At 41.8% G+C, this 12,896-nt stretch overlaps 1 protein-coding gene across 1 annotated transcript in view; it reads right to left on the reverse strand.

Annotated features, from left to right (window-relative positions):
* Positions 1-404: 404 nt before the first annotated feature.
* Positions 405-12,896, reverse strand: part of LOC309692381 (copine-8) — a 103,587-nt gene continuing 91,095 nt past the window's right edge. The window contains exons 17-20 of the mRNA XM_082510799.1: positions 7,508-7,610; positions 5,260-5,317; positions 5,073-5,146; positions 405-1,787 (exon numbers count right to left, since the gene is read on the reverse strand). Of these exons, the coding sequence (XP_082366925.1) occupies positions 1,599-1,787; positions 5,073-5,146; positions 5,260-5,317; positions 7,508-7,610 (424 nt within the window). The 3' untranslated portion in view covers positions 405-1,598. The remainder of the gene's footprint in view (positions 1,788-5,072; positions 5,147-5,259; positions 5,318-7,507; positions 7,611-12,896) is intronic.

Below are 12,896 nucleotides of genomic sequence, written 5' to 3' on the forward strand. Positions count from 1 at the left end.
GTGACAACACAATGAGACAAAACCCCTGGGCACGTGCGCATCCTACTGCCAAGGCAGTTTGTAGCGGCAAGACAGACACAGAGAGACAGGGTAGCCATGTTTCCATTCAACTCTCAAGTAGTGCTACATAAACAGCCAAAAAGCTCTTCATTGAGCTTGGATGGAGGATTAAAGTAAAATATAATAGGGTCAAAAAATGTAAAAACCGAATATGTAACTAATATTAGCCACATTTTAATTTTTTGTTGACTTCACAGTCATGCTAACAGGATCATTCTTTTAAAATGCTAACATTAAGGCTGCTAGCATGTTCACAACGATAATGCTAGCATGCTAATGGCTAGCAATTAAACTATTTGCGATGCTCACCGCCTTGGCGTGTAAGCATATTAACAGTCACTAATTTGTGGTAAATATAATTTGTTTTTAATGATACTTTTTTCTTTTTCTTGTGACTGTATAACAACGTTACACATTAATATGGGAGTTTTCAATCTTTATCAACGACGTGTGCTAGCTAACCAACTGTGCTGTTCCTTGAGTATTTAGCTTACATTTCTTTAGGATGAACAGAGAGTCTAGGTTTTTTAAATAATTTCCAGTCAAGTTAAATCCTGTATGAAGGTCATTATAGTACTTGAACAAAAAAAATAAATAAATAAAAAATAACTAAATAAAACCCTTCTTATTTCTGATTAGCATAAAATTCTGACTTTTTCAATTAAACTAGCTAAAAAAGAAGGCTGGATGGAAAGACAGCTAAAAGTGACAAATGTAGAAAAGAAAGGATTGAGAGAGATGGAAAGATAAGGCTGAAGAAGACAGACGAATGAAGATACTGGCAGACAGACACTCATCCCCCACAGACAGACAGATGGATAAAAGAGGTAGTGCAGGGCCACTATATGCATGCAGTTGACTGAGGCTACACTCATGCAAAAGTTTAATACAAACACTAGAATACAGTACAGTACGGTACAGAAGGGCTACCAGGACCTGCACTGCTGCTACCTGGCATGGATGCCAGGAGAGAGAAAGAAAGAAAGAGAGTATTACAAGCTTCATATTGAAACTATATAAAAGTATCAACAGTAAAAATCCTCGTTAGCATTTACTGTAAACAATGAGTGATTTGGAGAGAAAGAGAAAGAAAGAAGTTATATATGTCCAGTTATTTACAAGTGAAATTACTGCTCATTTAAGATCATGTAACTCCTTCATTTGTCTGGAGACATTCTCTTTAAAAAGTAAGATCAGCCATTTTATACTGCTTTTCCTTTTTTCTTATTTCTGCCACAATTTGAATTGAGACTCTCTGAACTTTCTCCAAAATCTTTCCAAGCATAAAATAAGCAGGTAAAAAAAAAAATCAAAACAATGACAGGAATGCTTGACAGTGGAAGTAAACAGACTCTCATCTTCTTTTCCTGCCCTCAAAAGCGTCACTCTCCTGGCCCGGCATGCAGCTTTCTGAACACATGAAAGACCACTGTGATCCACAACCACAAGGCATGGAGAGCGGCTTTAAGGAAATGGAAGTATTTCGCGTGACAAGTTCAGCGAACCCCTGACTCCAAAACCTTTTCCAGCCTTGCTCCTCAGATCTGGGTTTGGATGGGTTGCCCAGGTGGTGTGTATGGAGGCGGCGCCGGTGAAGGCTTTATCCCACGGGTCCGCATGTAGGAGAGGAACTGGTCTGGAATCTCAGCCAAGACATCTTTGGCGAGCCGGGCCATGCTTAGGATGTGGTTCCCCGTACGATCGATGTAGTCCCTGAACGGGACAAACTGAAAGGTAAGAGGAGGAAACAGATGTTGAGACAGGAGTTGGTTTGAAGAACAATGCGAAATCAATCATATATAGGTTTTATAGGCACTGCAGGCTTGTCAGGCAATTTCCTCTTGCATAATTCTGCGCGTCATAGCCATCAACTCTTAGCTAGCTAGCCAGCCAGCTAAGTCAGCATCATAGGCAGTGTAAAAGGTGAACAAATTTTGAAGCTTTGCCATTAGACCTTTAAAAATATTACAGTTATCGTTAACCAAGCAGAGCTGATTATTTCCTTATTGATTGTTGGTCCTGTTGTAATTGAATGTCACCCTACCAAATAAATGACTACTATCTGCTTTCCATGTGGTTTTACTGTATTTGATGTTGTTCTGCACTGAAACTGACCAGTTAGTCACGTGACCAGAGCTCAAACATCTGTCTGTCGCTTCTAAGACTTTCTGAAGAAAAGCAGTCATAGAAAGTTCTGTCTTGATGAACAAAAATTGGACTTTTGTCATTTCAGGCAATAAAACAGCTCAAAGCTAGAAAGCTTTTACCGAAGACGCTGCTTTAAAAATAACTTTATGGAAGTAGGACCGGCCAACTGATAGGACTTATAGAGGTGAAGATATCGGTGAAATGTGTGGGAAGACAGTTGGGTTTGGTAAAGAGGGGGAAAATGAGAGAAGTCACAGAGAGGATAGACGGCAATAAGGAAGAAAAGCGCAGATGGAGAAGAGACTGGGTGAAAGGAAGAGAAAGGGGGGTGAGAAAGAAGGAGGGTGAAATATGGTGAGGTGGGGTGGAGGGGGGAGCAGTGGGAAGAGCCACACAAACGAACGAAGAAAATGAAGAAGTTGAATTAAGTAATTCATCTTCTTTTTGTTACAAGTGGGAGATGTACTTGTGAACTGCAAGATTATTTTTGTAAAAGTACAGCTGTACAGCTCACCAGGCTAGCAGCTGCCTGTGAGAAGAATCTAGCCTAATTAAGACGCTGCAGAATCGCCCGGGCGGCTGAAACTCTGGCGTGTAGCTGTGCGGCGATCGGGCTACAGCAAATTGTAAAGGTTTCGCCTCAACTGGGGTAAAGAAAAGTCAGAATCTGTAACATCACCTAGCTGAGCAGAACATGTAGAAAGATGAAATGTGCATATTTTCATCCAATTTTTCATTTTTCTCCTGAGACTTTTGGTAATAGAGTCTCCTGACACGGTTTGGGGCTGCTGGAGTGAGAAATTGAGCAGTTGGAAGCTTTGAGATAAGGCGAAAATACAAGCCAGCAGCTACATAACAAGCACCAGTTAGCTCTAGGAAAAGTCAGGGATTAATGGGATCAAATATTAGGCTGCATAATTTATAGTGGTGCTGAAAGCATACGTGTATCCTAAAACACCAGTCACCGTATGATCACTGAAGTTATTTCACTTTGCTGATATAAATCTTGTAAATCTCTCTCATAATGTCCCTCCAATGGAAGACAAAGTCACTTTTTATATTTACTTAATGAGATGTTGTCACCTGCAATCACAAGATCACAAATGGAGACAATTTGTGCTGGAAACACTTGCTGCAGAAGTTAAGCTTCACCATGACACTTGGGGTTATTAGCTTTCTGATAATGAGATCCTGCAGGCTGAGCTGGTGTAATGTTCCCGTACAGAAACGTAGTTTTTCACTGCCACCAGGTCTTTTTCTGCATGGAGCGCTTGTATATGTGTGTGCTTGAGCTTGTTAAAAAAAAAAAACCTAACTAATGAGCGTGGCTCTGAGGGAGGGTGCGAGAAATAAGACTATGACGGCGGCGGCATAAAGGTCACGGAGGAGGAAAACGTGACTTCTCCGTGTTGCAATCAAACAAGTGGTTTGCTGTGAATGTTCGTTTTCTTCTACTTCTTTTATTTCGGTGCTAAGATTAAAGCTGCTTTGGGATTACCTGCAACCGTGAAGTGATCCCCTGCAGCAACACAAACAGGAATACAAAGAAAAGGGAAGGCAACGAACGCCTGGCTGAACTGGATGATTGAAGGGATGGGTGAACTAATACTGCATGAAGTACGACTGTGACTTTATACATTAAAGGCACGTCTATGTGGCTGCTTTGCTAACCTAAATGACCTTTTAAGAATAAAGAACTTAAGCACACAGGTAGCGCTGTTGTGGCTATGCCGAAGCCACATGGGGAAAATTCTGATCTTTCTGCGCTGCACAGGTCCATCTTACATGGCTGCCTGCAGACCCCACAATGCCCTAGGCTTTTTAAAATGGGCATTAAGCCAGGGGTTAGAGCTGAGGTTCACTGTTCATTCACTTTAATGAGGAAGTGAGACTGAGTAAAAGATGGAGGGGATGGCGAATTGGCTCTTCACTGTTACTGGGGAGCCTGCCATTATCTTTCTGTGTGTGTGTGTGTGTGTGTGTGTGTGTGTGTGTGTGTGCGCGTGTGTGTGTGTGTCTGGGGTATGAGCAGACAGAACCACCACATGGTTGGTTCTGTCTGCTCATACCTCCCAGGCCCAATAAAAATGCATAGGCCCTGAGTTTGGCTGGAACTGGAATTTTGTTGGGAATGTGCATTGCTAAAGCATCAGCTGATAGGGGTCTTCAGGTGGGTCCCACTTAATTAGCTAATTTGAGCACTTGATTTGTCAGGTGTAAATGAAGCACCTCGTAGCACAGGTATTGTTTCAGCACACACAGTTTGTACAGTTAAATCCATAACTTGTTTTGGATTTAACTGTCCTGTCTTCCTTCTCTCACCCCAACTGGTCGCAGCAGATGGCCCCGCCCCTCCCTGAGCCTGGTTCTAGCGGAGGTTTCTTCCTGTTAAAAGGGAGTTTTTCCTTCCCACTGTCGCCAAAGTGCTTGCTCACAGGGGTCATATGATTGTTGGGTTGTTCTCTGTATGTATTATTGTAGGCTCTACCTTACAATATAAAGCGCCTTGATGCAACTGTTGTTGTGTTTGGCGCTGTATAAATAAAATTGAATTGAATTGTCTCGTGGGCAGTGCTGCTCCATGAGGATGGGGCTGGCTCACACCAATTTGACTCAACTCCACTTTCCAATTAATATTCACAGGCTCTATTTACAAACAATCATTTGGCATGCAATCCCAGTGAGGGGACACCCGTATGACCTCCATTTAATACCCTTAAGACGTCTGTATACTCACTTTAAATATATTGTCACAGCAAAGCCGTCAGAACACAGAATGGACCGAAAACGCAGACCCAAGACAGTGACACAGGTTAGTGTAATGAGGATGAGTAACGATTTAAGAGACTGAAGGCAGACCTCACCTGAACAATGTCCCTCTCGGCGTATCTTCCTCTAGAAGAGATTCTGACTTCATCACCGTCTAATTCAACCATGGCTGTAAAGATTAAAGACAAAACTAAGCTGGCAGCAGTTTTTCCTACAAAAAAAATCTAATCAAATAAAGGTTTGTTATTTTAACCCACATGTTTCAACATCTTGTTGACTTACCATCAAATTCTGCAGGCCCTACTCCCACAATGATAATTGACATCGGCAGGCAGGAGGCCTAAACGAGAGCGAGAGGAAGAACAATTAATATTTCAAAACATTCAAAGCTGTGAAAATCTTTACTTGAGTGTAACGCCATGCATGTTCACCCGTGTTGGACACTGTGGAGGTTTTTCTTTAGTAAACAAATCATGTCACATTCATGTCTCGCAGAACACATACAATATGTGTGATCATGTGTGTTTTCCACCCCCGGAGCGCTGCGTGGGTTGAGCCATCACTGTAATTAATATTAGAAATGAGACACTCAACTCGCTGACAGCTAACAAATGACATGTGTTTGTGTTGTACGTGGGCGCATTCGTTCAAGTGTCACAGAGTGTGTATGCAGTCCATCGGTGTGTGAGTGTGTTCAGTGAGTAATGTTATGACCTCAGGCTGCAGAAAGATAGATGATGTTATCGAAACATCTCGCTTATTTTTTGCTCCCAGTGGTAGAGGTCCTCAGGTTTCTAATTCTGCTCCGCTCACCCCCCCCCCTCATATCTCGCATATGTCTTCCCCCTTTTTTTTACCCAAGCCTTCTATTTCTCCCGTCGAACCATCAAACCCCCTGTCCTTTGTTGTTTTCACAGGCCCTGAGATGGATCACTGGTTTCAGAAACATGGCTTCCGTTCACTGTTCATTTTGTTTGCATTCTGGGCGACTCTGGACTTGACAGTGATGGAGAGGATGGTGCGAAGGTTAACCACATGCTGGCAAAAGCAGCACAGCAAACACACATTATAACAGAAGGAACCGCTGCCAGTCATGGATGTCGTATCAAATGCGAAATTCTATTTTTTATTAAATTCCCTCAACTGTGCACAGTTCACATGCGCTTTCACCCCTCTGCTCATTTGCACACAGTTTTGTCTTGACTGTAAATGTTTACAATCCAGAGTATTTATTTATGTTTAAGATTTGGTCCACAGTTATTTCGGCGTGTTTCCTAACTTTTCCCACCACAACACCGCATGTAACCAGCACAACAACAGAAAACTGTGACTGCTACCCGTGCACTATAGTGCACTAACCCTGATGTGTGAAAAGCACACTGTGACTTGCTGTACATGCTAACCCAGTATAAAAGGAGGATGTAGCCATGGCGATGTCAACCGCTGGGTTAGGCCTCTACACTTTGAAGCTTCAAAATGAGCCACCACACAGTTCTTATTGATGGTTTTTTGAAGTTACTATATTTGGACAAAAGGGCTGAATTATCTTGCTTTGCAAGCTGTCTCCACAAAGTGTACAGACATGCATTGCTCAGTAATAGTCTAATAGTATATTAGAATTTCTCTCAACCGAAGCACAAACCACACAGCTATAACATTAATCAGATAATCCATTAAAAATGCCCCAACAGGCATAAACACAGTAGAGAGGTCTACTTCAGTGAGTGAAATTAATAGAGGGAAACTAATAAACACATATCAGAGCCAGCTCCCTGTGTTGGGAAACCTGTCAATTAAAACAGCCATGCTTCCAATCCAATTATCCAGGTGGATGAGCTTTAAAGAAATCATCCCACTCAGAATTCTAGAAATGAAGAAACTATCCACAGAGGCCAAAACTTATTCTTGTATGAGGCTATAATTATGCTTTTTAATGCTATAAAGTTGGCCGTTTTAACATGAGAGTCCATGAATACGGACTCGAGAGGATCTGCAGTTTTTGCCACTTCTGCATTTTCCCCTGTTCTAACCCTCAATGATCAAAACTTCAGATGATACAGTAATCATCGAGCACAAAGCAATTTTCATCTATTTAGGGATGGGAACATCATCAGTGCTAACAAACTATCTAGAAGTGTGAGATTTAGATTGTTGCACCTTTAGCTAATCAGGTTGTGTTTTGATGTTTGATGGTTGTAGTGTTGTGGTGTTGTAAATATATGCGAAATGGGGCAGCTAGCATGATGGTCACGGTCATTTCTCTTTGCATTCGCCTCCATGGTGATTCGTTGCTTCTTTAGCATAAAGTACTGCTTCGTAAAGTTTAATTAAGGGATGAATTGCTTCCTTCCTTGTTTGTCGTTCATGTTTTCATTATTTCCTCATTCCTTCAGCCAGTTTTTGGTTTTGAGTGGCATTGGCTTTATTTACCATTATTATAATTAAACTTTTGCAACTAATATTTCTTCAAAGGGTGAACTTTCTGAGAGGTGCAGGCTCAGGTGTTCACAGCTGCTCTGCACGTCCTTACATTGACAATAGATTCCTTGGTCTGGGCCATGTCTGAGATGACCCCGTCTGTGATGATGAGGAGCACAAAGTACTGGGAGCCATCCTTCACAGATGCTGCGTATCTGTACAAAAACACACAAAGAAACAATTTGTGGTTATTTCTGATCTCCTTACATGTTTTTGTTACAAATACAGCTCATTACTTGAGTAGATTATGCATCACACTGTGTAGTTTAATTACATGTAAAGCATTTAGTGGCTTTATTTAATAAAGAGCAGAAACAGATCTGTGAAAACAGGGTGGTATTGATGCTCTGGATAACAGGATAATCTGTCAAACACATCTTTATGTCAGTTTCACAGATTCTTGTCTTATTAAGAATTTTAGCCACTCTGTTACCAAGTGTGTCCTTTCACTCCTGTCTGAGTCGTGACCTGATATTATTCCAACTGCTTCAGTTTCTTTCAAGCATCACCTTTCTGTGCAGCAAGCTACGTCTCCATCTCCTAATAACTTCCACTATAGACCATCACAACACTGTAGATAGAAGGATGAAATATAGCAAAACAAGTCGAGTCAGAGACAGCGAGAGACCAAGGAAGACAAAGTCGATAATTACTAAGCTGTATGGGGGAGTGGAGTAAGAGATAGCAGAAATGATAAATGGGGGCTGTGCTATCAAAAAAAGAGATGCAGAGGCTGGACGGGACTTAAAAGAACTGCAAGCCTAAAGTTGATAAATAAGTCTTACAGTTGCAAAAAGATGTTACGTGTCCCCATAACAACTAGAGTTTAAACTTTTTAATGAGGTTATGAGGAGGAATTTATGCAATGTGTTCTGATTAGTTACGTTCTTATCTCACACAGCTGAACCAGGTCTGAGAGTTAAAACTTTTAGAGCAAAAACAGAGTTAATGATCTGCAGTCTGGCTCGGGGGAGGATAGAAGTTTATGAAAAATGCAGCCTTGTTTACGTCTCTGAGAAACGCTTAACATATTTATGTTTAAAGACTTGGTGATATATATATATATATATATATATATTAGGGGTGCAACGATATTCGTATCGATATTGAACCGTTCGATACAGTGCTTTCGGTTCGGTACGCATATGTACCGAACAATACAACATTTGTAATTTATTTTATCAATTCTCCTTCTGACGATGCTGTCTGTGTTGAGCGCTCAGTGAATCTGTGTTCGACTACTCCGCCTAGGCTGCACTGTCCAGCGCAGATCCACTGAGCGCTCAACACAGACAGCATCATCAGAAGAAAGAGCGCAGGGCAAGCTAGCGAGACAGAAGTTAAGCTCTCCTTGCAACAGGCAAATTGAACCTCATTCAGATCTGGCGTTTGGAATTATTTTGGTTTTCATGTGACGTATGACCCTGAAGGTAAGCGAGTCATGGACTAAACTAAAACAGTATGTTGGATGTGCCACGCAATGCTCAATTACATTGGTGTGAACTAGTGTGTTAGCGCAGTTAGCTCGTTAACGTGTTGGCCATCTAGCCCCATGCACAGAGCGATCGGCGGTAGCTCGTTAACGGAGATTTGCCGTGTTGTGGCGTTAAGGTCATTTCAACGACATTAACCTGAAAGCACTAGTGGGAACACAACGAATATGACTGCACATTTACGCCGACATCATCCTAGTGCAAAGACAAGTGGAAGCAGACAAAAAAAAGCAAGCATGCTACTAACTTTAGCTGAGTCATTTAGACAGTTGTTAGCACATGATTCTCCTCATGCTGCTGAGAATATAGCCCAGAAGAAGCGGATAGTATAGCTTTTATTTTGGAAAGAGACATTTCTCTGTAATAAACTCTCTTTTCCAAAGATGAGTGATTCCTCAATCAGATACAGGGCTCGCAATATCGCTAGCCCGACGTCCCGGAGCTAGCGATTTTTTTCAGTCGGGCTACCAAAATCTATCTCTTCCCTGCCCGTCGGGCTATTGTAGGAAGGAAAAATATATGTCAATGCTTTTGCATTCTTTCAGAAATGTAGCTGGGTAATTATGTCATTGGCATCGGTGAGCCACTGTCAATATGTGACATATTGAAGTCGCGTTTGAATTTGCGCTTGTTTTTTTGCTTTCACTTTGCAATCGCGCGAACTGTGTATAGAGAGCAACAGCACTGATCTGTGAGTGATGATAATTTGCGCACCAATTCCTCTGACATCGTCTTATCAATTGTTAGCTTACTATGCAAACATGACAAGTGAAATCTCCCGCAGCTTAAACATGTGAGAGGTTGATCGCGCAGAGAATCGCTGAGCTTATGTGAGTGCGTGTGTAAAAGCATTTCAGTTCTGCTGAGCCAAATAAGACAGGTCGGGGTGAAGAAGTGACAGCCAAAGAAAAGCTTACCACAAAACGGAGAAGTTATGACAAATCAGACTATAAGGCAAAAAGAAAGTGCAGCTTTATGGTTTCATGGACAAAAGAATTTCTGTGGCTGCAATATGATGAGCTAAATAACCAGGGCTGCACATAAGTGGTCCGCAGGTGCGCATTCGCTGTCAAAATAAAAAACACGCACAAGGGTTAGGGTTAAATTTAAAAACTGTACTTTTGAGTTAAAATATATATTTATAATTTTAATAAATGACAAATTAAAAATGCATGAACATTTTTTTGTATCGAAAAAATATCGAACCGTGACACCAAAGTATCGAACCGAACCGAACCGTGAATTTTGTGTATCGTTGCACCCCTAATATATATATATATATATGCATGCTGCAAGCATACATGCTGCAGTTTTGATTGGGTTTGTTATTTGAACTGAGGAGAAGAATATTTCAGGCACAGAACAAAAGCAGCAAAATGAACAGCTTCACTTTGTTTAAAGAACTGGCCTGGCTCTGAGTCAGGGGTAACAGAGCTGTGCTGTTTCTTATTGTTACTATTCAATTCAGTTAAATTTTATTTATATCGCTCCAAATCACAACAACAGTCACCTCAAAGCCCTTCATCTTGTGAGGAAAAGATCCTACAAGAAATACAGAGAAAACCCCAACAAACTCCCCTTTCACCCGCTGGGCCCATGTCCTCATTTGAGGTTTGACAGCGGTTTAGTAGATAAAGGTGAAAGGCTTGGACATGAATTGAGCTGCGGTTTGGGGACTGGCAGTGGCTCACGGGCCTGGCAGATCCCCATAGTTTACCCATAGTACTACATAGAAGTGAAGAAGTGAAAGAATTGAAAAGGGGAGGGAGGGTGGGGCACGTAAACGCGAACAAACAGCTTGTAGGACTTGGGGAACCTACATAGATGAGAACCGGAAGGAGCGTGTTTGGAGGTGTGGTCCTGCTCCTAAAATTCAGATACTTTATCTCCAATTAACAAGAAGAAACCAGCAGAACAGGTTCATGGAGGGACACAAGACACAAAACATGCTGTGGAAATGCAGAGTGGTGTCTAAAAATAGAGCAAGTGAAAATTCCAGCGTAATTACGGGAGGATTTAGGGTCACCTGATCCAGCTCTAACTATAAGCTTTATCAAAAAGGAAAGTTTTAAGCCTAATCTTAACCTCTTAAGCCCCAATGCTCCAGATACAGGGGCATTGTCTGTCCCTGTGTGTTGGCCCTGCGACAGACTGGCGACCTGTCCTGAGCTGTGTGCGTGTTTGAGGTTGCTCATGCCTTGGTGGAGAGGACGGTCTTTGAATCATTTAACATGTCTGACTTGTTCTCTTTTGCTTCGTGACCAGCTTCTAGACTTTGGTGTGCTGCTCTTCCTCTTGATGGTAAAGGCGGTTTGTCTGTTTCCTTTAGTTTAATCAATAATAAATACCTTTTGATTTAATGCCAACTTTGCCACCTTGTCTCCTTTGGACACTTTTTTACTTCCCAACAACCACTGAATATTTTATGTGACACATGGATGTATAACCTGTGACCAGCTGCATCTCCGTGTGGTTCAGCAATTGCAGAGTCGGCAACCTCCGCCAGCTACAGCGGATTGTTAAAGCAGCTGCCAAGATCATCGGAACATCTCTCCCTCTGCTACGGGACTTCTTCCACAAGTGCTGCATCAGTAAGGCCTCCTGGATCGTGCTTGACCCCTCACATGGACTTTTTTCTCTCCTTCCAATATTCAGATGCTATCGCAGCATCGAGGCCCGATCCTCCAGACTGTAAGATAGCTTTTTCCCCACAAGCCACCGGACTCTTGAACTCACTACAGGCTCTCCCACTCCCCCCAACAAACACACCCACACAAACTGTTAACTAACTGCCTCTATTGCACTCCACATACCACTGCCTTTGTAACCCAGATGCTGCTCTATGGACAATCCTGCTCTCAAGAATCCTGCTCATGGTCACTTTAAATCACTTCAACCTGTAAATTGTAAACTGTTATTGATCCTTTTACCTTAGTCTTATCTGTGTGTGTGTGTGTGTGTGTGTGTGTGTGTGTGTGTGTATATGTATGTCTTTTGCACTGAATGGAAATGAACTGAACTGCCTCTATATTCTGTACTATATATATAGCAGAGATGACAATAAAGTTTACTTTGACTTTGATAACACACACCACAACCTGGTGACAGGCAGTGCTTTTGGGGTAATTATGGAGTTTTCCTGCTGTACTTGGGCACTCAAAACACTTTATACAACATGCCTCATGTAACCTTACAGGCACCTTTTTCTAACATTCACACATCAGAGAGCAACTTGGGGTTCAGTATGTTGCCCAAGGATACAAAGGGATGCAGATTGGAGCGCCAATGATCTAACCGTCATAGCTTTATGCTAAGCTAAGCTAATAAGTTGCTGTTGCTCAAAGGGACTGACCAATGGGTTGGAAAGGGCTCAAATACTACATAACCAGTAATCGAAAATGTGCAAAATACTGAACTCATTACAAGCTGGTTAGGCATCTGTGTTATGCTCTATTTGTATGTGTAAGTACACGATTAAGATGTGAGTAAATTATCTCCTAGATATGAAAAGCAACCTGACGAGAGACCTCGCTATAATTACATACTTGCATGAACAGATTCTTAATGTATTTTTCTTTTGGAAGTCTTTTTCTTGATTGTCCGCCTGCTCGTCTTCCCCCGCAGCATAAATTACGTTCTCATCGGTATACAGACACAAACAAACACGCAATCATCCGTCAGGCACCTTCTCTGTTTGTGTCCCGAGGTTTTTCTCCTGCACTCTAACTCTTCTTAGCTACATTACAAACATCTGCTTCAGAGAGCTCATTACAGAAAATCCAAGAACACACGTTGAGTGTCGGAGTGAAATGTACTCTCCGTTCTTTCACGCGTACTCAAATGATACGAAGTTCATTTTAAAGGAAGTGATGACAATTACGACAGCGTAAAACAGCGTGCTCAGCGTACAGAAAAGCAAAAACCGAGAGATGTAAATCAGACACTTAA

Source organism: Aulonocara stuartgranti (genome assembly GCF_965226115.1).
Source record: "Aulonocara stuartgranti genome assembly, chromosome: 17".
Classification (NCBI taxonomy): Eukaryota; Metazoa; Chordata; class Actinopteri; order Cichliformes; family Cichlidae; genus Aulonocara; species Aulonocara stuartgranti.